The sequence below is a fragment of the Loxodonta africana genome, chromosome 3 (assembly GCF_030014295.1).
Source record: "Loxodonta africana isolate mLoxAfr1 chromosome 3, mLoxAfr1.hap2, whole genome shotgun sequence".
Classification (NCBI taxonomy): domain Eukaryota; kingdom Metazoa; phylum Chordata; class Mammalia; order Proboscidea; family Elephantidae; genus Loxodonta; species Loxodonta africana.
In genome coordinates this window covers 25,176,535-25,204,323 of record NC_087344.1, presented here as the reverse complement: position 1 = coordinate 25,204,323, position 27,789 = coordinate 25,176,535, and the positions used below count along the sequence as shown (strand labels likewise).

The 27,789-nt window shown below is 39.8% G+C and overlaps 1 protein-coding gene across 5 annotated transcripts in view; it reads left to right on the top strand.

Moving 5' to 3' along the window:
* Positions 1-27,789, top strand: part of LOC100663987 (zinc finger protein 883-like) — a 47,489-nt gene that overhangs the window by 10,748 nt on the left and 8,952 nt on the right. Inside the window, exons 2-3 of one of the 5 annotated variants that reach the window (XM_064280708.1) lie at positions 2,880-2,983; positions 20,301-20,403. The exons of 1 other annotated variant lie outside the window; for it this stretch is intronic. Coding sequence is in view for 1 of the 4 variants with exons in the window: in XM_010593316.3 (XP_010591618.2) it covers positions 2,981-2,983 (3 nt within the window). In the remaining 3 variants the exon portion in view is untranslated. 3 more of the 5 variants (XM_010593316.3, XM_064280709.1, XM_023552389.2) reach the window with 3 other exon arrangements.

Here is a 27,789-nt window from a genome sequence, read left to right as displayed (position 1 = left end):
CAGGTGCTGCTCTGGGGACGTGGCACTCAGTGCACGGTATAGGTAGGCAGGAGGGAAGGGAGAGGATGTGATGTGTGAAGCCAAGCAGGTGGGTGAAGAAAAGAAAGAAGAAACAAAAGCAAAAAAAGAAAAAAGTAAATTGGTGGTGTAGTAGGATTCTACAGGTGGGAGCAGGGCAGACCTAGCGGGGCTGTGGACCAGTGGCTTTCTAGCCGAGTGGTATCGCTCAGCCTGTCAAGAAGTGGAGTGGGCAGCACACAGAACTAGGTGGGTGAGAGAAAGGAAAGGAAAGAGTGGAAAGAGGGAGATGAAATCAACAAAGAAACTAAAATAAAAACAACAGCAGCACCAAAAATATAAATATAGTGGTGGTTGAGCCAGCTGTTGGGGGCGAGACGGAATTGGAGTGGTGGCAAGCTGATGTTTCCCTCGAAAGGTGGCATGGCATGGCCCATTAGGAAGGGGCGAAGGCAGTGCAGGGCCTAGGTGGGAGGGAGAAGGGGAAAGATAAAGAAAAATAAAAAATATGGCATGAAGTAAACAGGCTGTGGGGGCAGCGCAGACCCAAGGAGGCCGTTTGCCAGAGGCATTCCAGCCAAGCGATATACCACTGCCTGCCAAGAAGGGCTCTTTTTTGTGTGTGTGGTAAAAAATATACAACAAAACATTTTCTATATGATTCCCAAATATTTTTTTCCATTCTGTAGGTTGTCACTTCACTTTGTTGATGAAATTCTTTGATGACCGAAATTTTTAATTTGATGAAGTCCAATTTATCTCTTTTAACTTTTGTTGCTCATAATTTTGGCATCATACTTAAGAATCTATTGTTGAAATCTAGTGTGTGGAGAAAATAACGTTCATCTTTTTTAAAATCGTGAACAGAAAACTGTGAGGTTCTACATTGTGGGATGGCAGCTTACACACCCTCTCTGCTATGTAGATCAGTTACAGTTCTGGTGAGTCCACTGGAGCTGTGATGTCCACTAGCCAGATGTGGCTATTCCCAATTAAAATAATTAAATGTAAAAGAAAAATTCAGTTCCTAGTTGCACTAGTCACATGTTAAGTGCTAAATATCCACATGTGGCTAGTGGCTTCCATATTAGACTCTGCAGAAATAAGACATATCTGTCTTCAAAGAAAGTTCTATTGAATAGTGTTGCTCAAGAATATATACAATGGGTGATGTTGCATGTATGTGATTATTCAGTATGTTATCCCAATTGTCAGTGTCATAGACCAGAAAGAACAAGAAAACAAAACATAGTGTGTCTGCCCATAGATTTGCAGTCTTGCATAGGAGACAGGTTTAAATAGATAATGAAAAACCATGGACATCTGATACCTGTAGTAAAAAAACCTAACCCAAGGGTCAGGTTAGACTGCTTGTAAGGGAGGACCATTTAAGGGAAGATTGATAGTTAGTTGGATTTAGCTATATACATGAACAGAGTTGATAGCACGTATGGTGGGTGGGCATGGAAAGAACATTTCAGTTGTGAAAACTGAGTGTTTAAATCCATTCCTTGATAGAAGAGATGATTGGAGCAAAGAAAACACAGTTTGAGTTGGAGGTAGGGGGTTGTTTTATGAGCCAGGCTGTAGGAAACAATGGCAGCTGGTTGTTTACAACCCTGATGACCACTCTGGGCTTTTTGAAGGGCAATGGACAGCTGCTCATGGGCATTAAGCAGGGATATGTGTTAGTGTATTTGTTGTTTAAAACCCAACAGTTTGGTCCCTGAGCTGCAAATGGATTTTAGAAATTACAGCCATGAATAAATTATGTCAAGAAGCATCTTGTTATGAATAAGTTAAGGAAGACTGTGAAGTGTCCTTAACATGGAGATTGTGAATCAAGAAGATAGTGGATGAAAGATACGATGTAGATGGTTCAGAGGACATCTCAGTTGATAGAATGTTCATTTATTTATAGTCTGTAGGGCAGTGAATGCTTCTCAAAGTTGAATGTGGATGTGGATAACCTGGGGCATGTTAAAATGCAGATTTTTATTTAGTCGACATGTGATATAGCTTGAGAGTCTATCTGACAAGCTCCCATTTTATGCTGAAAATAATAAGTGAACAAATAAAGTTAAGAATTGAAATTAGTGGTATTAGAGAAAATAATAAAAGGAAAGAATACTGAAAGGGGAGACCATGGTATAACAGTCATGCAATAGAGAGAACATTTACGGTAAGATCAAGAAATACAAGAGTAGCATTCAGCTGGGTCGGGGGAGTTGGAACTGATTTAACTGTATGGAATTAAAAATTGATAAAACATGGTGAGTGCATTGACCAAACTTGAAAAATACGTTCTCTCTGAAAATGTTCCCATGTTGATATCAAATAACTCTATGTTGATCCACAAGGGACAGAATTATGTAGGTGAACACACTAACTCACGCTCGGACTCCTGAGTCCCTGGAGAAAATCAGGTACAAGTTTTCCAGCCTTGCCATGGATGCTTCTCACGCTCTGGAATGAGGAAATTCCTCCACCTGTGATCTTGTTGCCAAAAGAGAGAGGCTCTGTGTAGCTGCATCAAGGATGCAGGTGTGTACTCTGGAAAGCTGGAGCCTGTTCTGCCTTAAATGCAAATGGACGTAGGGTAGAGCACTGCCTTGAGCCTGGGAGGATGTCCTGCCCAGGGAAAGAGTTGAAGGTCAAGACCCTGTCTGCTCCCTTCTTACCTAATACTGTCTCCTCCCCATCTTTTTCCATTTCAGGTCCCAGGTGTGACACAGAGAACTGGTCCAGTTTAGGCAGCTGGGTACCTATAGCGACCATCTTATACATCTTTGCTATCACAAGTAAGGGTTTCAACTGCTCTGATTCGCTGTGTAAACTGAAAATTATTCACTTGTCTCCAGGTTGCTTGTGAGCTCTGCTTCCACTCCAATTGCTATTACTTAAGTGGCTTCTTGGGCTCTGAGAGGACATTCACTTAACTTCCAGAAGCTGTAGCCAGGAAATGGTGAGTACCACAGAGAACTGGGTAATTCTTAGTATAAGGGGGTGGGGCTAAATATGATTTGGTGGGGGACCTGCTGTGTGCTCTGTGCTGTGTTTCTTCTGTGAGGTAAAAGGTGACAGAAGGGCAAGAGCCTCAATCCTAAGAGGCATCCTAAGTCCCTGATCTACTTTCACTGAGCCCTTCCTCTTCACATATATGGTTTTTCAAGCCTTGGATTCCTGGGATTACCTTCCACAGGTGACTCTCAGCTATTATCATGAGGCTTTAACATCCCCACCTTAGGCCTCAGGTGCTCTGTGTTGAATAATAGACTCTCCTGAGCAGAGTCTGAAGACGGAGTAACTGTGGCGGAGAGGCTGAACCTTGGGCCTTCCAGAGTCATCCTGAGCCATCACTCCCAGCAGAGTTCTTGGCTTCTCTCAGACACTGGAGCCATTTCTGTGCAGTTCTAAAACTACACCTCTGCCTTTCGCACAGAATGATCGAGTAAAGAAGGGGAGAGAGTTGTTACGGGAAGAACTCTTGACTCTTTATGGGCCCTGTGTCGGCCTTGGCACTCTCATGATGCTCTTGGAAAACCTTGGTTCATATTACAAAAAAATAGTGGCAAAAGCCAGGTTGATTGGACTAAAGGTTTTTAATTAGGGAAAGCTTAAATACAGAAGGGCAGGGAAGATTCCCATTGGTGAAACTGCGAAGTGCTGGTCATTAGTTTAGGGTGTGATACTGGCCTGCACCTGGAGCCTTTGGTCTATTAGTTATATACTCAACGAGTGGGAGAATTACAGTGGGGGGAAGGAATGTGACATCACCACTGCAGGAGGACCACCACTGCAGGAGGACCACCACAGGAGGAAGGGAGGGGAAGTAAAGTCTGAAACCTGGCGGGGGTTGCAGGGGCGATGGCCTTGTGGAGGGGAGTCTGGTTAATGTCCTTGTCTAACAACTAACAGGGTTACTGTCCGGTCAGTCACTCTTGCTCTGTCCCAGAGACCGTGGTGGCAGGATCCATATTGGATATATTTAACACCCCACAATCCACCTCTTTCCAGCCCAACTGTTACAGTCTCACATATGCATCTATTCCTCGAGTTTCCCTGAGCCTGAGGGAGGGGGGATATTTGTGTAGTGCTCACTTCTCTACTTTATTAAAGCATTGTAAACATACACTACACTACCAGTATAAGGAAGTTCAAAAAATGATTCCACCTATTATGATGCAAAGAAGTCCAAACAGTAATTTGTTCCACCATGTTACCCACCCAGAGAACAACTCCTTGACCTCTGTCCCTCATACATTTTGTGCAGTCTATTTAGGTTTATAAGTGAACAAAGGAGTGGTTTACAAGGGCTGTATTATCAGGAATATATACACACTCTTCAATTTTTAGTAAAATACAGGTGCCTAATTGGGGTGCCATTGCCATCTCCAGAATTATTCTGTTCCGTAGCACCACCATTTCAAGACAGCAGTTTCTTTCTTCAGAGCAGCAAGCTTATGTTCAGTGTCATTTAGGGGAGTGGTGATGATATTTTGTTGCATCTCTTTTTTGGTTATAATGTTAATACTGCCGACACTAGGAGTAAAAACAGTAGGTAAGTAGTCCCAAGGACTTGAAGCACTAACTAATGACGATCAAATACCACCACCTTCAGTATGGATTAGATCTCAACATAAATCAAAAATCCTCGCCACTGAACCAATAAGCATCATCATGATAAAGAGAAAAAATATTGGTGTTGTCTAGGATTTCGTTTTACTTGATTCCACAATCAACACCCATGGAAGCAGTAGTCAAGAAATTAAACGGCTGATTGCATTGGGCAGATCTGCTGCAAAAGACGCCTTTAAAGTGTTATGTCCGCCTGACCCAAGCCATCGTGTTTTCAGTCACCTCAAATACATGCGAAAGCTGGACAATGAATAACGACGACAGAAGAAGAATTGACACATTTGACTTATGGTGTTGATGAAGAGTATTGAATATACCATGGACTGCCAAAAGAACGAACAAATCTATCTTGGAAAAAGTATAGCCAGGATGCTCCTTAGAAGCAAGGACGATGAGACTACATCTCACATGCTTTGGAGATGTCATCAGGTGGGACCAAGCCTAGAGAAGGAAATCATACTTGGTAAAGTAGAGGATCAGCAAAAAACAGGAAGACCCTCAATGAGATGGATTGACACAGTGGCAGCAACAAGGAGCTAAAGCATAACAACCGCTGTGAGAATGCCATAGGACTGGGCAGTGTTTCCTTCCTTTGTACATAGGGTTGCTATGAGTCAGAACCGACTCAATGGCACCTGACAGCAACAGTCCCACCAAGAAACTACAGACCTTTTACTCCACTGTCTCTCCAATTGCGTTCCTTGTAAAAGCTAGGTATAATCTTTAAAATGTGGGAATAGATACAAGGAAAACATACAGTGCTTGTACCCAGTCATTTGGGGATGGGGTCAGCCATGGCCAGAGATTATTGCCGTATAGCCACCGTGTTGTCTTGTTTTTGTTGTTAGGTGCCGTCGAGTCAGATCTGACTCATAGCAACCCTGTATACAACAGAATGAAACACTACTTGGTCCTCCGTCAGGCTCACAATTGTTATGCTTGAGCCCATTGTTGCAGTCACTATGTGAATCCACCTCTTTGAGGGTCTTCCTCTTTTTCACTGGCCACCTACCAAGCCCCACACATGTCTGTCAGTTTGTTGTACTTTGGGGGCTTGTGTGTTGCTGTGATGCTGGAAGGTGTGCCACTGGTATTCAGATACTAGCTGGGTGACCCATGGAGGACAGGTTTCAGCTGAGCTTCAAGACTAAGACAGACTAGAAAGAAAGACCCAGCAGTCTACTTCTGAAAAGAATTAGCCTGTAAAAACCTTATGAATAGCAGCGGAACATTGTCTGATATAGTGCTGGAAGACGAGCTCCTCAGGTTGGAAGACACTCAAAAGACAACTGAAGAGCTGCCACCTCAAAGTAGAGTCAACCTTAATGACATGGATGGAGTCAAGCTTTCGGGACTTTCATTTGCTGATATGGCACAACTCAAAATGCGAAGAGACAGCTGCAAACATCCGTTAATAATTGGAACCTGGAATGTACAAAGTATGCATCTAAGAAAATTGGAAATCGTCAGAAATGAAATGGAATGCATAAACATCGATATCCTAGCCATTAGTGAGCTGAAATTACCCGTTTTGAATTGGACAATCATATAGTCTACTATGCAAGGAATGACAACTTGAAGAGAAGTGGCATTGCATTCACCATCAAAAAGAACATTTCAAGATCTATGCTGAAGTACAGTGCTGTCAGTGATAGGATAATATCCATACGCCTACAAGTTAATACAACTGTAATTCAAATTTATGTACCAACCACTGAGGCCAAAGATGAAGAAATTAAAGATTTTTATCAGCTACTGCAGTCTGAAATTCATCAAACATGTAATCAGGTTGCATTGATAATTACTGGTGATTGGAATGCAAAAGTTGGAAAAAAAGAAGAAGGATCAGTAGTTGGAAAATATGGCCTTGGTGATAGAAACAATGCCGGAGATCGAATGATAGAATTTTGCAAGACCAACAACTTCGTCATTGCAAATACCTTTTTTAACCAACATAAACGGTGACTATACACATGGACCTTATCAGATGGAATACACAGGAATCAAATCCACTACATCTGTGGAAAGAGACAATGGAAAAGCTCAATATCATCAGTCAGAACAAGGCCAGGGGCTGACTGTGGAACAGACCATTAATTACTCATATGCAAATTCAGGCTGAAACTGAAGAAAATCAGAGCAAGTCCACAAGAGCCAAAATACGACCTTGAGTATATCCCACCTCAATTTAGAGATCATCTCAGGAATAGATTTGACACATTGAACACTAATGACTGAAGACCAGACGAGTTGTGGAATGACATCAAGGACATATACATGAGGAGAGCAAGAGGTCATTGAAAAAGGAGGAAATAAAAGACCAAGATGGATGTCAGAGGAGACTCTGAAACTTGCTCTCGAATGTTGAGCAGCTAAAGCAAAAGGAAGAAATGATGAAGTAAAAGAACTGAACAGAAGAGTTCATAGAGTGGCTGGAGAAGACAGAGTGTTATAATGACACGTGCAAAGAGCTGGAGATAGGAAAAAAAAAAAAGGGAAGAACACACTCAGTGTTTCTCAACCTGAAAGAACTGAAAAAAAAAATTCAGGTCTCGAGTTACAGTAGTGAAAGATTCTACGGGGAAAATATCAAACAACGTAGGAAGGATCAAAAGAAGATGGAACATACAGAGTCATTATACCAAAAAGAATTGGTCGATGTTCAACCATTTCAATAGGTAGCACATGATCTGGAACTGGTGGTACTGAAGACCAAACTGCACTGAAGGCACTGGAGAAAAACAAGGCCCCAGGAATTGACAGAATATCAATTGAGCTGTTTCAACAAATGGATGCAGTGCTGGAAGTGCTCAGTCATCTATGCCAAGAAATATGGAAGACAGCCTCCTGACCAACCATCTGGAAGAGATCCATACTTATGCCTATTCCCAAGAAAGGTGATCCAACCAAGTGTGGAAATTATCGAACAATATCATTAATATCACACGCAAGCACAATTTTGCTGAAGATCATTCAAAAACAACTGCAGCAGTATATCAACAAGGAACTGCCAGAAATTCAGGCCAGATTCAGAAGAGGATGTGGAACTAGGGGTATCACTGTTGATGTCAGATGGATTCTGGCTGAAAGCAGAGAATATCGGAGGGATGTTTACCTATGTTTTATTGACTGTTCAAAGGCATATGACTGTGTGGATCATAACAAATTGTGGATAACAGTGCAAAGAATGGGAATTCCAGAACACTTAATTGTGCTCATGCGGAACCTGTACATAGATCAAGAGGCAGTTGTTCAGGTAGAACAAGGGGATACTGAGTGATTTAAAGTCATGACAGGTGTGTGTCAGGGTTGTATCCTTTTACCATACCTATTCAATCTGTATGGTGAGCAAATAATCTGAAAAGCTGGACTATATGAAGGAGAATGGAGCATCAGCATTGGAGGAAGACTCATTAACAACCTGCATTATCCAGAGGACGCAACTTGCTTGCTGAAAGTGAAGAGGTCTTGAAGCACTTCCTGAGATCAAAGACCACAGCCTTCAGTGTGGATTACACCTCAACTGAGGAAAACAAAAATCCTTACAACTGGACTAATAAGCAGTATCACAATAAATGGAGAAAAGATTTGAAGTTGTGAAGGATTTCATTTTACTTGGATCCACAATCAACAGCCATGGAAGCAGCACTCAAGAAATCAGAAGACTCATTGCATTGGGCAGATCTGCTGCAAAGGATCTCTTTAAAGTGTTGAAAAGCAAAGATGTCACCTTGAAGACTAAGGTGCACCTGACCCAAGTCATGGTATTTTCAGTTGCATCATATGCATGTGAAAGCTGGACAGTAAATAAGGAAGACCAAAGAAGAATTGACACCTTTGAATTGTGGTGTTGGAGAGGAATATTGAATATACCATGTACTGTCAAAAGAACGCACAAATCTGTCTTGAAAGAAGTACAACCAGCATGCTCCTTAGAAGCAAGGATGGCGAGGCTGCATCTTAACATACTTTGGACATGTTGTCAGGAGGGATCAGTCCCTGGAAAGGACATCATGCTTGGTGAAGTACAGGGTCAGTGGAAAAGAGGAAGACCCTCGATGAGATGGATTGACACCAAGGCTGCAACAGTGGGCTCAAGCATAACAATGATTGTAAGGACAGTGCAGGACCAGGCAGTGTTTTGTTCTGGTGTTCATAGGGCCGCTGTGAGTCAGAACTGACTTGATGACACCTAACAACAAGAACAGTCTACCAGGTATGATATCCTTCTCCAGGGACTGATCCCTCCTGATAACATGTCCAAAGTATGTGAGACGTAGTGTTGCCATCCTTGTTTCTGAGGAGCATTCTGATTGTACTTCTTCCCAGACAGATTGTGCATTCTTTGGGCTTTCTATGGTATATTCAGTATTCTTCGCCAACATCACAGTTGAAAAGTGTCAATTCTTCTTTCGCCCTCTTTGTTCAGTGTCCAGCTTTCATATGTGTATTAGGTGATTGAAGACACCATGGCATGGGTCAGGTGCTCCTTAGTCTTGAAGGTGACATCCTTGCTTTTCAACACTTTAAAGAGGTCTTTTGCTGCAGATTTGCCCAGTGCAGTGCATCTTTTGATTTCTTGACTGCTGCTTCCATGAGTGTTGATTGTTGATCCCAGTAAAATGAAATCCTTGACAACTTCAACCTTTTCTCCGTTGATCATGATGTTGCTTATTGATCCAGTTGTGAGGATTTTTGTTGAGGTGTAATACATCCTGAAGGCTTTGGACTGTGACCTTCATCAGTAACTGCTTCAGATCCTCTTCACTTTCATCAAGCAAAATTGTATCATGTGCATATCACAGGTTATGAGTCTTATTCCAGTGCTCATGCCACATTCTTCATACAGTCCAGCTACTTGGATTTTTCGCCCAGCATATTTATTGAATAAATATGGTGAAAGGATACAACCATGATATACCTTTCTTGACTTCAAACTGCACAGTGTTCCCTTGTTCTGTTTGAACGACTGTCTGTTGATCTTTTTGTAGGTTCCTCGTGAGCACAATTAAGTGTTCTTTTAGGCTGGGTTCTTTAGAGGAGCAAAATGAATGAAGCATGTAAATATATGTAGAGAGAGATTTATAGCAAGGAAACGGCTTATGCAGTTGTAGAGGCTGTAATGTTCCAGGTCCGTAAGTCAGGATGGAGGCATCTCTTAATTTACATAGCAGCAGGAGCTGGCAAACCCATGATTGGCAGGTCAGAGAACAGGGATGTTGCTCACAGTCTGTGAAGATCGAGGAATCCCATGATCAGTAGGCAAGACAGCAAGTTCTTCCCTTTTAGTTTTCTATCTCCAAGTCATTATGCATGGTATTATAATACTTCGTTTCCTAAAGTCGCCCTTTGAAATCTTCTGTTCGTCTCTTTTACTTCATCATTTCTTCTGTTTGGTTTAGCTACTTGACATTCAATAGCAACTTTAATAATCTCTTCTGACATCCGTGTTGGTGTTTTCTCTTTCCTGTCTTTTTAATGACCTCTTGCTTTCTTCATGTGTGATATTCTTAATGTCATTCATTCCACTTCTCGAATGGTCTTCAGTCATTAGTGTCCAGTGCATGAAATCTATTCTTGAGATAGTCTCTGAATTTAGGTGGGATACACTCAAGGTTGTACTTTGTCTCTCATGGACGTGTTCTAATATTAATATTCTTCAGCTTAAACTTTAACTTGCATATGAGCAACTGATAATCTGTTCCTCAATAGACCACTGGCCTTGTCAGACTGATACTATTGAACTTTTCCATTGTGTCTTTCCACAGATGTAGTTGATTTGATTCCTCTGTATTCCATCTGATTAAGTCCACGTGTATAGTACCAATTACGTTGTTCAAAAAAGATATTTGCAATGAAGACTTTGAAAAAATTATCATGTGATCTTCGGCATCCTTTCTATCATCAAGGCCATATTTTCCAATTACCGATTCTTCTTCTTTGTTTCCAGCTTTTGCATTCCAATCACCAGTAATTATCAATGCATCCTGATTGCATGTTTGATCAGTTCAGACTGCAGAAGTTAGTAAAAGACTTCAGGTTCTTCATCTTTGTCCTTAGTGGTTCGTGTGTAAATTTGAATAATAATCGTATTAACTGGTCTTCTTTAGGTGTATGAATATTATCCTGTCCTGTTTCAGGATAGATCTCGAATTTTTTTTTGACAATTAATGCAACGCCATTCCTCTTCAAGTTGCCATTCCCGGCATAGTACACCATATGATTGATTCAAAATGGCCAATACCAGTCCATTTCAGCTCACTAATGCCTAGGATATCAATGTGTATGGGTTCCATTTCATTTTTGACTATTTCTAATTTTCAAGGGTTAACATCTTGTACATTCTATATTCTGATTATTAATGGGTGGTTGTAGCTGTTTTTTTTTTTTTCATTTTGACTTGTGCCACATCAGCTGATGAAAGTTCCGAAAGCTTGACTCCGTCCACATCATTAATGTTGACTATTTTGAAGAGGCAGCTCTTCTCCAGTTGTGTCTTGAGTACCTTCCAACCTGAGGGGCTTATCCTCTGGCAGTATATCAGTGTTCCGCTGCTATTCATATGGTTTTCACTGCTAATTCTTTTCAGTAGTAGACCCCCTGGTCATTTTTCCTAGTCTGGAAGCTCAGCTGAAACATGGCCGCCACGGTTGACCCTGCTGGTATTTGAATACGGTGGCATAGCTTCTAGCATCACAGCAGCATGTAAGCCTCGGCAGCATGATAAATTGACAGACTTATGGAGACGTTTTCTTTGAGGCTACCTAATATCTTCCCAGGGGAAGAGAGAGGAATCTGGTTCATGTTTTTGTCTGGCTATGGTTGGAGTTACTATTTGATCAGTCACTCTTGCTCAATCCCAAGAGTCCTTTGTGGGTAGGATTCTTATTGAGTATGTCTACAACCCCACATATGCGTTTAAGTTCTCAGGGTCACAGTTTCCACTGGAAGCAAATTTCACAATTATTTTGTTATGTTTCTACTGATAATGTTTTTTTATTATTTAATGGATATTAGTCTTCTGAAATGCAGAGGAATGCCTATTTTAACTTACGTAAAAGGTTCTCTAAAGCTGACTGAATCTTGAAAAGGATCTGAAGCACTTCTGCTATATTTACCGTGTTATGGCAGAATTAATCTTTCAATTCTTCTAGGCATTTTAGGAACTTTCTTCTGATGGACAGTTAATGAACATATAGAGTTACATCACTGATTACTGGTTTTAAACACAGAGCTCTAACTGAACATTTTTCATTTGCAGAAATAGATCATTTTATAACAATTAGTCCCTAAGTGATTGCATCTTAAATGGTTCTGTACTTGTGAATTGCAATTTCTAGGAAACACAGTAAATACTGTTTGATTTATATTATGGTTAGAAGTAAAATTACTGTGTTTTCCCAATAGTTAATATCTTTGAAGCTCAAATATCAGTATCAACTTAACAAGCAATCTTTATGGAAGAATTTTTCCTAACCTTGTCCTCATCCACACTATACTTTTTCCACCAGCTATCTTTGGATAAGCAGCTTTATTATAAAATTTCTTAGGCATCTTGCCAGTGTTTCTTCATATAAATGCAAGCAAATGAAAAATTTTGTTTTCCCTACTTTGTTGCACAAAAAAGAGCTTGGAATTTATCCTTGGTTTTTTCAGTTAACAAATTGTCCTGGAGGCCTTTTCATAACTGTACATGCACAGCTTGAGTCTAAAGCTGTATTAACTCCATAATACTGCATTTGGTGGATGTATCTTTGATTAATTTTCTTTATGTCACTACCATCAGTGGACAGTTGGATAGTTTCCAACATTTTCCTTTCATAAAGCTCACTGTAGTAAGTATAAATGTAAATTTCTAAGATCCAGGTATAAAAAGCTGAGGTAGAAAAGCTCTCCTGACCTAAGGCAAGTTAAATCAACATGAAGGGGCTGTCAGATTACTTGCTAACATTAATACATGACAATTATATTTTATTTTCCAGCTTTAAATAATATTTTAGCTTTCTGCTGTATAATATAAACAATGCTTGCAACTTTTCACATTGTTTTATTTATTTATTTTTTTATTGTGCTTGAAGTGAAAGTTTACAAATCAAGTCAGTCTCTCATACAAAAACTTATATACACCTTGCTATGTACTCCTAGTTGCTCTCCCCCCAAATGAGACAGCACACTCCTTATCTCCACCCCATATTCCCCATGTTCATTCAGCTAGCCTCCGTCCCCCTGTGCCTTCTCATTTCCCCTCCAGAGAGGAGCCGTTGACATAGTGTCATGGGTCCACTTGCCAAGAAGCTCACTCCTCACAGGTATCATTTTCTATTTTGTAGTCCAGTCCAATCTCTGTCTGAAGAGTTGGCTTTGGGAATGGTTCTAGTCTTGAGCTAACAGAAGGTCTGGGGACCATGACCTCCAGGCTCCTTCTAGTCTCAGTCAGACCATTAAGCCTGGTCTTTTTACAAGAATTTGAGGTCTGCATCCCTCTACTCACCTGCTCCATCAGGGATTCTCTGTTGTGTTCCTTGTCAGAGGAGTCATTGGTTGTAGCCGTGCACCATCTAGTTTTGTGGTCTCAGGCTGATGTAGTCTCTGATTTATGTGGCCGCTTCTGTCTCTTCGGCACATAATTACCTTGTGTCTTTGGTGTTCTTCATTCTCCTTTGCTCCAGGTGTGTTGAGACCAATTGATGCATCTTCAGATGGCTGCTTGCTAACATTTAAGACCCTAGACATCACTCACCAAAGTTGGATGCAGAATGTTTTCTTAATAGATATTATTATGCCAGTTAACCCAGATGTCCCCTGAAACCGTGGTCCCCAGACCCACGCCCATGCTACTCTGGCCTTCAAAGTGCTTGGTTTATTGGGGAAACTTCTTTGCTTTCCGCTCAGTCCAGCTGTGCTGACCTCTCCTCTACTGTGTGTTGTCTTTCCTTCACCCAAAATAGTTCCTGTCTACTATCTAATTAGTGAATACCCCTCTCCCTCTCTCCCTCCCCACCCTTGTAACCATCAAAGAATATTTTCTTCTGTGTTTATAAACTATTTCTTGGGTTCTTGTAATAGTGGTCTCGTACAATATTTGTCCTTTTGCAACTGACTAATTTCACTTAGCATAATGCCTTCCAGATTCCTCCATGTTATAAGCTGTTTCACAGATTCATCATTGTGCTTTACCGCTGTGAAGTATTCCATTCTGTGAATATACCATAATTAATTTATCCGTTCATCCATTGATGGGCACCTTGGTTGCTTCCTTTTGTTTACTATTGTAAACAGTGCTGCAGTGAACATGGGTGTGCATATATCTGCTATTTCTCTAGGATATATTCCACAGAGTGGGATTGCTGAATCGTATGGTAGTATTATTTCTGGCTTTTTAAGGAAGCGCCAAATTGATTTCCAAAGTGGTTGTACCATTTTACATTCCCACCAGCAGTGTATAAGTGTTCCAGTCTCTCCACAACTTCTCCAACATTTATTATTTTGTGTTTTTTACATTAATGCCAGCCTCATTGGAGATGGAATCTCATTGTAGTTTTGATTTGCATTTCTCTAATGGCTAATGATTGTGAGCATTTCCTCATATATCTGTTAGCTACCTGAATGTCTTCTTCGGTGAAATGCCTGTTCTTGTCCTTTGCCCATTTTTTAATTGGATTATTTATCTTTTTGTAGTTGAGTTTTTGCAGTATCATGTAGATTTTAGGGATCAGACGCTAATCAGAAATGTCATAGCCAAAAACTTTTTCCCAGTCTGTGGGTAGTCTTTTTACTCTTTTGGTGAAATCTTTGGATGAGCATAGGTGTTCAATTTTTTAGGAGCTCCCAGTTACCTAGTTTCCTTTGGGTGTTTGTGCATTGTTACTAATGTTTTGTATACTGCTTATGCCATGTATTACGACTCCTAACGATGTCCCTATTTTTTCTTCCATGATCTTTATCATTTTAGATTTTATATTTAGGCCTTTGATCCATTTTGAGTTAGTTTTTGTGCATGGTGTGAGGTATGGGTGTTGTTTCATTATTTTGCAGATGGATATCCATTTATGCCAGCACCATTTGTTAAAGAGACTGTCCTTTCCCCATTTAACAGACTTTGGGCCTTTGTCAAATACCAGCAGTTCATATGTGGATGGATTTATGTCTGGATTCTCAATTCTGTTCCACTGGTCTATGTGTCTGTTGTTGTACCAGTACCAAGCTGTTTTGACTACTGTGGCAGTATAATATGTTCTAAAATCAGGTAGTGTGAGGCCTTCTACTTTGTTCTTCTTTTCCAGTAATGCTTTACATATCCAGGCCTGCTTCCCTTTCTATATGAAGTTGGTGATTTGTTTCTCCAACTCATTAAAAAATGTTGCTGGCTACATCATACTGAGACCAGAAGAACTAGATGGTGCCCAGCTACAACCGATGACTCCCCTGACAGGGAACACAACAGAGAACCCCTGAGGGAGCAGGAGAGCAGTGGGATGCAGACCCCAAATTCTCGTAAGACCTGACTTAATGGTCTGACTAAGCCTGGAAGGACCCTGGTGGTCATGGTCCCCACACCTTCTGTTAGCCCAGGACAGGAACTATTTCCAAAGCCAACTCTTCAGACATGGATTGGACTGGACAATGGGTTGGAGAGGGATGCTGGTGAGGAGTGAGCTTCTTGGATCAGGTGGACCCTTGAGACTATGTTGGTATCTCCTGCCTGGAGGGGAGATGAGAAGATGGAGTGGGTTAGAAGCTGGCGAAAAGGACACAAAAAGAGAGGGTGGAGGGAGAGAGCAGGCTGTCTCATTAGGGGGAGAGTAATAGGGAATGTGTAGCAAGGTGTATATGGGTTTTTGTGTGAGAGACTGACTTGATTTGTAAACTTTCACTTAAAGCACAATAAAAATTATTTTTAAAAAAATGTCGTTGAAATTTGGATCAGAATTGCATTGATATCTATAGATCGTTTTGGGTAGAGGAGACATTTTTACACTGTTAAGTCTTCCTATCCATGAGCAAGGTATGGTTTTCCACTTATGTAAGTCTCTTTTGGTTTCTTGTAGTAATGTCTTGTAGTTTTCTCTATATAGGTCTTTTACATCTCTGGTAAGATTTATTCCTAAGTATTTTATCTTTTGGGGGGCTACTGTAAACAGTATTCATTTTGTGATTTCCTCTTCAACGTTCTCTTTGTTAGTGTAGAGGAATCCAGCTGATTTTTGTATGTTTATCTTGTATCCTAAGACTCTGCTGAACTCTTGTATTAGTTTCAGTAGTTTTCTTGAGGTTTCCTTACGGTTTTCTGTATATGAGATCATATCATCTGCAAAATGGAGATATTTTTACTTCTATCTTACCAATCTGGATGCCCTTTCTTTCTTTATCTAGCCCGATTGCTCTGGCTGGGACCTCCAGCACAATGTTGAATACGAGTGGTGATAAAGGGCATCCTTGTCTGGTTCCCATTCTCAAGGGAAATGCTTTCAGACTCTTCTCCATTTAGGGTGGTGTAAATGCCCTTTATTATTTTGTGGTATTTTCCTTCTGATCCTATTTTGCTGAGAGTTTTTATCATGAATGGGTGTTAGACTTTTTCATATGCCTTTTCTGCATCAATTGTTAAAATCATGTGGTTCTTGTGTTTTGTTTTATTTATATGCTGGATTACATTGATTTTTTTTTTTTTTTCTAATTTTGAACCATCCTTGCATACCTGGTATGAATCCCACTTGGTCTTGGTGAAATATTTTTTCATATGTTGTTGAATTCCATTGCCTGGAATTTTGTTGAGGATTTTTGCATCTAAGTTCATGAGGGATATAGGTCTGTAATTTTCTTTTTTTTGTGGTGCCTTCACCTGGTTTTGGTATCAGGGATGTGCTAGCTTTATAGAATGAGTTTGGGAGTATTCCATCCTTTCCTATGCTCTGAAATACCTTTAGTGGTAGTGATGCAACTCTCCTCTGAAAGTTCGGTAGAACTCTCCAGTGAAGCTGTCAGGGTGAGGATTTTTTTTTGTTGGGAGGTTTTTTATTACCTTTTCAATCTCTTCTTTTGTTATGGGTTTATTTAGTTGTTCTACCTCTGTTTGTGTTAGTTTAGGTAGTAGTGTGTTTCTAGAAATTCATCCATTTCTTCTAGGTTTTCAAATTTGTTAGAGTACAATTTTTCATAGTAATCTGATATGATTCTTTAAATTTCAGTTGGGTCTGTTGTAGTATCGCCCATCTCATTTCTTATTCGGGTCATTTGCTTCCTCTCCTGTTTTTCTTTTGTCAGGTTGGCCAGTGGTTTATCGATTGTGTTATTTTTTTCAGAGAACCAGCTTTTGGTCTTGTTTAGTCTTCAGTTGTTTTTCTGTTTTCTATTTCATTTAATTCTGCTCTAATTTTTATTATTTGTTTTCTTCTGGTATCTGAGGGTTTCTTTTGTTGCTCTCTTTCTGTTTGTTCAAGTTGTAGGGATAATTGTTTGATTTTGGCCCTTTTTGTATGTGTACATTTTTTGTGTGTGTAAATTGACCTCTGAGCACTGCTTTAGCTATCCCAAAGGTTCTGATAGGAACTGTTTTCATTCTCATTGGATTCTATGAATTTCCTTATTCCATCCTTAATGTCTACCATAACCCAGTCATTTTTGAGCAGGGTTTTGTTCAGTTTCCAAGTGTTTGATTTCTTTTCTCTGCTTTTTCTGTTATTGATTTCTGCTTTTATGCCTTTATGGTCAGAGAAAATCCTTTGTAACATTTTGATATTTTGGATTCTGTTAAGGCTTGCTTTATGTCATAATATGTCATCTGTTCTAGAGAATGTTCCATGTGCACTGGAAAAGAAAGTATACTTGCCTGCTGTTGGGTGGAGTGTTCTGTATATGTCTGTGAGGTTAAGTTGGTTGATTGTGGCAGTTAGATCTTCCGTGTCTTTATTGAGCTTCTTTGTGGATGTTCTGTTTTTCACCAAAAGTGGAGTTTAAGTTTCCTACTATTATTTTAGAGCTGTCTATCTCACTTCTCAATGCTGTTAGAGTTTGTTTTATGTGTCTTGAAGCCCTGTTGTTGGGTGCATAAATATTTAATATGATTATATCCTCCTGGTATATTGTCCCTTTTGTCATTATAGTGTCCTTTCTTAACCTTTTTGGTGGATTTAACTTTAAAATCTGTTTTGTCAGAAATTAATACTGCCATTCCTGCTCTTTTTTTGGTTGTTGTTTGCTTGATATATTTTTTTTCTAACCTTTGAGCTTTAGTTTGTGTCTTTAAGGCTCTTATAGGCAGCATATAGATGGATTTTATCCATTCTGCCACTGTCTATCTCTTTTCTTGTGTATTTAGTCCATTTACATTCAGCATAATTATGGATACGTATGAGTTTAGTGCTGTCATTTTGATGTCTTTTCTTGTGTGTTGTTGACAGTTTCTTTTTTCCCCTTAATTTTTTGTGCTGAGTAGTTTTTTGCTACATATGGTCTTTCCCTCCTTATTCGTTGTTGATTTTGTTTTCCCTGAAGCTGTATATTTTTCTTGTATTTTATTTTGATGTGCAGGATTGTTAGTCTCCTTTGTGGTTAATTTAATATTTACCCTGTTTTTCGAAGTTTAAACTAAACTTTTATTTCTTTATATCGCCTTGACATCCTTTCCACATGAAAGATGTATGACTTCATTTTTTAGTCCCCCTTATTGTTCTAGTGTTGTCATCTTTCACATAATGATATCACTGTTTCCCTTTTTTGATCATTTTTGTAACTTGATTTATTATTTTTGTGATTTCCCTATCTTGGTTGATATTTGGTTGCTATGTCCTTCGGTTGACATCTGATATTATTGGTTTTCTAGCCAGAGAACTTCTTTTAGTATATTTTGTAGTTTTGGTTTGGCTTTTACAAATTTGCTAACCTTTTTTTAATCTGGAAATGTCCTAATTTCCCCTTAATATGTGAGAGACAGTTTTGGTTATATGATTCTTTCCTGGCAATTTTTTTCCTTCAGTTTTTCATATAAGTCATCCTATTGCCTTCTTGCCTGCATGATTTTTGCTGAGTAGTCCGAGCTTATTCTTACTGACTTTCCATTGTAGGTGACTTTTTGTTTATCCCTAGCTGCTCTTAAAATTCTCTCTTTATGTTTGGTTTTGGTAATTTTGATTATAATATTTCTTGGTGACTTTCTTTTGAGATCTGCCTTATATGGGGTTTGATGAGCATCTTGGATAATATCTTCTCACCTTTTACGATATCAGGGAAGTTTTCTGCCAAGTAATCTTCAATGATTCTCTCTGTATATTCTGTTATCCTTCCTTGTCCTGGTTCTCCATTCACTCGTAGGTTATTTCTTTTGATAGAGTCCCACGTGATTCTTAGGGTTTCTTCATTTTTTAAAATTCTTTTATGTGATTTTTCTTCAAATATATTCGTGCCAAGTGTTTTATCTTCAGTTCCACTAATTCTGCCTTCCATTTTCTCAGTTTTGCTCCTCTGACTTTCTATTGAGTTGTCTTAATTCTGACATTTTTTTGTTAATCTTCTGAATTTCTGATTGCTGTCTGTCTGTCTGTGGATTCTTGCAGCCTGCTAAATTTTTCATTATGTTCTTGAATAACGTTTTTAATTTGTTCAGCTACTTTATATGCGTGTTCCTTGGCTTGTTCTACATTTTGCCTGATCTCTTTCCTGAACTCTTCAAGAGTTCTGTGTATTAATCGTTTGTATTCTCCATCTGGTGATCCCAGGAAGATATCTTCATCTGGAAAATTCCTTGTGGCTTTGTTTGGAGAGCTTGTTGAAGCAATCATGGTCTACTTCTTTATGTGATTTGATATTGGTTGTTATCTCCGAGCCATCCACAAGTTATTGTATTAATTTATTTTATGTTTGCTTACTGTATCCTGGCTTCTTTGTCTTGTTTTGATATGCCCACGTAGGCTGTTTGAGTGAGCTAGCTTAATTGTTTGCGCCTTTGAAGCTCTAATGTCCTGTCATCAGATGGCTAGAGCTTTTACCAGGTATATGAGCTTTGGAGTCCATTCACTTGTATGGATTCATCTCAGGTGTCCAAGTGTGTGGTACAGGCTCTGTCCTACGGTCTTAGACGGGCGGGGTGATGGGTGTAGGCAGAGGTTATCTGGTTGCAGCAGGGGGTCACACTGTGAACAAGTAAGGTGTCTGACAACCATCCCCTGAGTATCTGTAAGGAAAGTACATCCCTGTTCTCTAGGCAAGCGGGTGTGGGTTCTACAGCCAGGCCACGGGCGCCCAAAACTTTTGGTTTTAAGAACTGGGAGGTACCACTTACCCTTGGACCCCTGTCATGGGTGCCTAGGTGATGTGGTTGGAGCCACCAGTTCTTATTAGGTCCGTGATGTGGGTAGGTGAGGACCCTGTTTAAGAGGCAAGGCAGTGTCAAACATCAAAAACCCACCTCTCCACCGCACAACTGAAATAACTGAAGTCACATCTCAAGCACGTACACCATTGCAGTCTGCCAACAAGGGCCTAATCTCTGGAAGGGGGCCCACTCAGGTCCACGAGAGGGTGAATGGTATTCAAAGTCTGCGGACTGTTTGTGCCTGGACAGGAGTCGCTTCTGTCCTGAGCTCCCCAGCTTGTTGGAGGTAGCAGATTATCTTTTCCCCCAATTGTTAATTTATTCCTTCTTCAAGGCTGGGAAAATGGCTCAGGGCGCGCAGCAGGACCTGACTCAGGCTCAGGGAGATCAACAGCCACCAAAGCTGTCTTGAAGACTGGGAGCGCAGTAAAATAAATGCAAGTACTTAGCCTCTGCCGAGAGTGCTGTTCTTCTCTGGTTCTGGATGTGTGTGTAGACTGTGGGGCTCACTGTCTCTCCCTGAGGAAGCTGAGTCCCGAACGCTACTGCCAGCCCCACCGTGGTCACTCCAGGGGATTGTGCCTGAGGGACGCCAGTTCCCACCTTCTTGCCGCTTCTGAACCGTCTCTCCCTCCTCCTGGTGCTCAGTCTGATTTCCTAACTTTGCTGTTGATGCTCAGGGCTCCTAGCTTGTCATACATATAATCATTTCACTTGCTTTTTCGGGTCTTGTAAGAAGCGTCTGACTACTCCACCATCTTGGCCCCCCATTTTCATGTAAAGTTTTGATAACACAAATCTAAACACCTGATTTTAAATAGGACTTGTAAGGTCTTAGAGCCTCCCATTCTGTCCTGTCCTGATCTCATTAACCTGGAGGTAACTATTGTTGTTCACAGGTGCTGTTGAACCTATTCCAACTCGTTCAGACCATATGTACAACTGGATGAAATGCTGCAAATTTCCCCATGCAGTATTCCCTAGAATATCTTGGGCTGTTTGTGGAGATTTGTACTTCCATATAAATTTTTGTAGTATTTTTTAGGAACTTCTGAGGAAATTAATGTTGGTTGGAGTTTTTTTTGAAGTTCTGCGTAAATAAGATTTATTTGGGTAGAACAGTTTTGTAAAAGCATACCCATCTTTTCATTTATTTTAGTCATTTTTGGTATCATTTAATAATGTTTTGTAATACTTCATTAGCATCTTTTATTTACTTACACTCCTCCATTCTTATTTTCAGTAAAATATGCTATCCTTTTAAAGTTAAATTTTCAGCTGCTTGGTACTAGTGTATATGTTGTTGTGTGCCGTCAAGTCAGTTCTGACTCATAATGAACCTATATGACACGTAGAACTGCCCTGTAGGGTTTCCTAGGCTGTAACCTTTACAGGAGCAGATAGTCAGATTTTTTCTCCCATGAAGCCACTGGGGGATTTGAACCACTGGCCTTTCGGTTAGCAGCCAAGCACTTAATCACTGTGCCATCAGGGCTAATATCTCTTAGTCCTCTAACGATCTGTATGTGCTTTTGTGCTTGTATATACATAATTATTTAGCCCATGAAATAGAATAGGCTGTGGTTTTTTACCCTTCAAGTGTTTAACCCTTTTTTTTTTTTTTTTTAGAAGAATGTACTTTTGAAATTCTCTAGAATGTAGTTGAACAGGAAAGGAATAATGGATATCCTTGGTTTTCATCCGCTTCTGGGAAAGTGAACTTTTCACCATCTTTGTTCTTTGATGTGTTTTCTTTTGTATATACCTATTTTCAGATTGTGAATGTTTCTTTTTATTCGTAAATTTGTTTAGAATTTTTTACATACATGCAGCTGTATTTCTACTGAGTGTACAGTTGAGTAAAATATAAAATGGACATCAATGCAATGGATAGACCTTTGCTCTTAACTACCCCCTTGTGTTGATTTTTAACCAAATCCCCTCTACTCTCTTGATACAACCAATATCTTGATGTGTGTAAGGGTCATTTATTTGCTTTTTAAAATATTTTTTCACTTGCGTATGTATCCCCAAATGTATGCATTTGAAAGGAGTCCTGACGGTGCAGCAGAGAAGTGCTTGGTGCTAACTGAAATGTCTATGATTCAAACTCACCAGCTGCACATCAGGAGAAAGAGATGACACTGCGCTTCCCTAAAGTGCACAGCCTTGGAAACCCTGTTGGGGCAGTTCCACTTGGTCTTGTAGAGCTGCTGTGATTTGGAATCGACTCAACAACAATGGGTTTGATTTTTTTTATATACATTTGTAATTTGATGGTTAGGTTGTAATCAGACAGAAAAACATTAAGTATACTTAAATGTCAGTTCCTTTAGTTCACATTTAAATTGGGAGGATCCCATGGGTTGTTGATTCACTTTAACTTGCTGCGTATTGTTTTCTCGATGGAATATACTGTAAGAATTTAACAACGAAACTTTTTGAGCATATTTGGGAAGTTTTGTTTTGGTACTATTATAACCATTGCTTTTATGGTATCAGTTCTTATATTTAGGTTATTGATGCATGTTAAATTAGTTTTTGTTCAGGATATGACATATCGGAATCAACTTGTCTTTTGCATGTGGAAATTCAGGTGTCCTAGCACCATATGTTGTAGAGACTATTCTTTCCTCATTAGAAACCATTCTTTTAAAAACCTTTTTTATGTATCTTCCCGACTTGGACGTCTTATCTTCATTTCAGTGTCAACAAGCCCCAACTAACCTCTCCATGCTTTCCCAGAAAACCTACTCCCCTTTAAGTTTTCCGCATCCATGTTGATGGCACTCCATCTTTTCAGTCTTCATGGGTAAGTATCTGGAATTCATTCTTACCACCTCTTTCTGTCACATCCCAGCCTTCAGCCTGCCTGGAACTTCTGTTGGATCTACCATTAAGATATGTAGGGGCCACCCTTTGCACACTCACTTTTATTGCCACCGCTCCAGTCTCAACATTTTTTATATGATTATGGCCATAACCATCTAAAGATCTGCCAGCTTCGACATTTGCCCCTAGACAAATGTTTTTTTAGAGCTGTCAGATGAATATCCTCTGCTCAGATTCCTGAAATTGCTTTGCATTTCACTCAAATTAAAAACCAGAGACTATCCTGGCCAACCAGTATCCCAGAGCATAGTAAGTCTGTTGTTGTTGTTAGGTGCTGTCGAGTTGGTTCTGACTCATAGCAAAACTGTGTGCAGCAAAACGAAACACTCATCCAGCACCATCCTCACAATTGTTGTTATGCTTGAGCCCATTGTTGCAGCCACTGTGTCAGTCCATCTCATTGAGGATCTTTCTCTTTTTTGCTGATCATCTACTTTACCATGCATGATGTCCTTCTCCTGGAACAGATCCCTCCTGATAACATGTCCAAAGTATGTGGACGTCATCTCCGCATCCTTGCTTCCTAGGAGCACTCTGGCTGTACTTCTTCTAAGACAGATTTGTTCCTTCTTTTGGCAGTCCATGGTATATTCAGTGGAAACCCTGGTGGTGTAGTGGTTAAGTGCTATGGCTGCTAACCAAGAGGTCGGCAGTTTGAATCCGCCAGGTGCTCCTTGGAAACTCTATGGAGCAGTTCTACCCTGTCCTATAGGGTCGCTATGAGTCGGAATCGACTCGACGGCAGTGCATTTTTGGGTATATTCAGTATTCTTTGCCAACACCACGATTCAAAGGTGTCAGTTCTTCAGCCTTCCTTATTCATTGTCTGACTGTCATGTGAATATGAGGTGATTGAAAACACCACGGCTTGAGTCTGGTGCACCTTAGTCTTTGAGGTGACATCTTTTCTTCTCAAAACCTTGAGGTCTTTTGCAGCAGATTTGTCTACTGCAATGCACCTGTTGGTTTCTTGACTGCTGTTTCCCATGGGTGTTGATTGTGGATCCAAGTGAAATAAAATCCTTGACAACCTTGGTCTTTTCTCTGTTTATCATGATATTGCTTATTGGTCCAGTTGTGAGGATTTTTGTTTTCTTTATGCTGAGGTGTAATCCATACTGAAGCCTTTGTTCTTTGATCTCATCAGTAAGTGCTTCAAGTCCTCTTCACTTTAAGCAAGCAAGGTGGTATCATCTGCGTAATGCAGGTTGTTCATGAGTCTTCCTCCAAACCTGATGCCCTGTTCTTCATATAGACTAGCTTCTCAGATTATATAGTCAGCATACAGTTTGAATAAGTATATGAAAGGGTACAACCCTGATGCACACATTTCCTGACTTTAAACCATGTGCTCTTCGCTTGTTCTCTTCCAGCAACTGCCTCTTGATCTGTGTACAAGTTCCTCATGAGCATCACTAACTGTTCTGGAATTCCCATTCTTCGCAATGTCATCCATAATTTCTTATGATTCACTCAGTAGAATGCCTTTGCGTAGTTAATAAAACACAGGTAAACAACTTTCTGGTATTCTCTGCTTTCAGCCAGGATCCATCTATTATCAGCAATGACATCTCTGGTTCCACGTCTGCTTTTGAATCTGGCTTGAATTTCTGGCAGTTTCCTGTTGATAAACTACTGCAACCGCTTTTGAATGATCTTCAACAAAATTTTACTTGTGGTTGATATTAATGATATTGTTCTATAATTTCCACATTCACTTGGACCACCTTTTTTGGGCATAGGCGTAAATGTGGATCTCTTCCAGTCGGGTGGCAAGGTAGCTGTCTTCCAGATTTCTTGGCATTGACAATTGGCATAGACAAGCTCTGCATCCATTTGTTGAAACATCTCCATTGATATTCCATCAGTTCCTGGAGTCTCATTTTTTGCCAGTGCCTTCAGTGCAGCTTGGACTTCTTCCTCCAGTATCATCTTTTCCTGATCATATGCTACCTCCTGAAATGGCTGAGCGTCGACTAGTTCTTGTTGATATAGTGACTGCGTATTTCTTCCATGTTTTTTTTAAAGCTTCCTGTGTCGTTTAATATTTTCCCTGTAGAAACCGTCACTACTGCAACTCAAGGCTTGAATTTTCTTCAGTTCTTTCAATTTGAGAAATGCCAAGCATGTCCAGCTTTTTGGTTCTCTGTGTCAAGCTCTTTGCACATGTCATTATAATACTTTGATTTGTCTTTCCAACCTGCTCTTTGAAATCTTCTGTTCAGCTCTTTGACTTCATCATGTTTTTCCATTTGCTTTAGCTACTCGACATTCAAGCGCAAGTTTCAGAATCTCTTCTGACATCCATTTGGTCTTTTCATTCTTTTCTGTTTTTCTTAAATGACTTCTTGCTTTCTTCATGTATGATGTCTTTGATGTCATTCTATAAATCATCTGGTCTTTGGTCATTAGTGTTCAACTTGTCAAATCTGTTCTTGAGACAGTCTCTAAATTCAGGTGGGATATACTCAAGGTCATACTTTGATTCTCTTGGACTTGTTCTAATTTTCTTTTAGTTTCAACTATAACTTGCATAAGAACAATTGATGGTCTGTTCTGTAGTTGGCCCCTGGCCTTGTACTGACTGATGATATTGAACTTTTCCATCATCTCTTTCCACAGTTGTAATCGATTTGATTCCTGTGTATTCATCTGGTGAGGTCCAGGTGTGTAGTCACCATTTATGTTGGTGAAAAAAAGTATTTGCAATGAAGAAGTCGGTCTTGCAAAATCTTATGATTCGATCTCCAGCATCATTTCTGTCACTAAGGTCATATTTTCCAACTACCAATCCTTCTTCTTGGTTTCCAACTTTTGCATTCCAATCACCAGTAATTATCAATGGATCAGGATTGCATGTTTGATCAATTTCATGCTGCAGAAGTTCATAAAAATCTTGAATTTCTTCATCTTTGGCCTTATTGGTTGATGCGTAAACTTTAGTAATGATCACGTTAACTAGTCTTCCTTGTAGGCATATGGATGTTATCACTGACAGCGTTGTACTTCAGGATAGATCTTGAAATGTTCTTTTGATGATTAATGGAACACCATTTCTCTTCAAGTTGTCAATCCCATCCTTGTAGACCATATATGATTGTCCAATTCAAAACGGCCAGTACTGGTACATTTTAGGTCATTAATGCCTAGAGTATCGATGTTTATGGGTTCCATTTCATGTTTGACGATTTCCAGTTTTCCTAGATTCATACTTTGTTCATTTCGAGTTCCGATTATTAATGGATGTTTGCAGCTGTGTCTTCCCATTTTCAGTCATGCCACATCAGGAAATGAAGGTTCTGAAAGCTTGACTTCATCCACGTCATTAAGGTTGACTCTACTTGAGGAGGCAGCTCTTCCCCAGTCATATTTTGAGTGGCTTCGAACCAGGGGGACTCATCTTCTGGCACTGTATCAGACAGTGTTCTGCTGCTATTCATAAGGTTTTCACTGGCTAATTCTTTTCAGAAGTAAACCGCCGAGTCCTTCTTCCTAGTCCGTCTTAGTCTGGATGGTCAGCTGAAACCTGTCCTCCATGGATGACCCTGCTGGTATTTAAATTCCGGTGGCGTGGCTTCCTGCATCACAGCAACACGCACTCCCTCACAAACTGACAGATGCAAACACAAACTGATAGACACGTGGGGGACATTATGTCTGTCTACCTTAATCACCCTTCCAACTTCCTCTACTATTGCTCACCCAGATCTCAGTCTGCTCCTTTCACAGTGTATTTGGCTTTACATACAACATGCAAGGCACACTCTCCCCTTCTGGCCTATTTCCTGTTTCTGGAACAATTTTTTGCCAGATATTCCCTTGGATAACTCCTTCACATCTCTAACGAGTTAAACCAGTTGTTGAGTGGATTAGAATTCATGTTGACCCTATGTGGTTCAGAGGACGTTGATTCAAGAAGTTTCCAGTAGCTGTTATCTTTTGGAAGTAGGTCATGAGTCTTCAGAAGTTCCGCTGGATGGATTCGAACTGTCAACCTTTCGATTAGTAGGTGAGCACTTAATCATTTGTGCCTTCATATCCCTAGCTCTAGAGTTTACATTACATATTTATAACTAATCCAGTCCAGTTTAAAATTACATTTTACCTCTTCATTGGTAGTGTAAGTATCTTAAAACAGTATTCCCAAGTTTTCCCTCCTTTTACTTATAGCATTGCTGTTATTCATTTCACATATCTGTATGCTATAGTCAGTGAATCTCGTGTGACTGTTGGTATTTTAAACAAACTTAGCTGCTAGGTAAATTAAGAATAAGAAGGACAAAATATTTTACTTTACCTTCATTTTTTTTTCTCTAGTGCTCATTTTACCCTTTTGACACATCTGAGCTTATGACATACATAATTTTCCTTCTCCTGTATGAAGATCTTCTTTTAATATTTGTTGTAATACAGGTATAAAAATAAAAAAACCAAACCTGTTGTCATCAAGTCAATTCTGACTCATAGCAGTCCTATAGGACAGAGTGGAATTGTCTCATACGGTTTCCAGGGAGCACCTGATGAATTCATACTGTCAAGTTTTTGGTTAGCAGCTGTATCTCTTAAGCAATACACCACCAGCATTTCCAATATTTGCTTTTCTGAGAATGCCTGTATTTTTTCCTTCACTTTGAAAGAATAACTTTCTAGATGTAGAATTCTAGATAGGTTATTTTCTACTTTAAATCCTTTAATATTTTATTCTGCAGTCTTCTTGCTTGCGTGGCTTCTGAAGACAAGTTGGCTGTACTTATTCTTCCTCTTCTGTAGTTGTGTTTTTTTTTTCCTGTGACTTCTTTTCAATTTTCATTCTGTGTTTGATTTTCTTCAGTTTAAACATGATATGCCTAGGTGTAAATTTTTTGTAGATATCCTGTTTTGAGTTCTCTGAATTTCTGTATCTGTGGTTTGGGGTCTGTTATTAATTTATA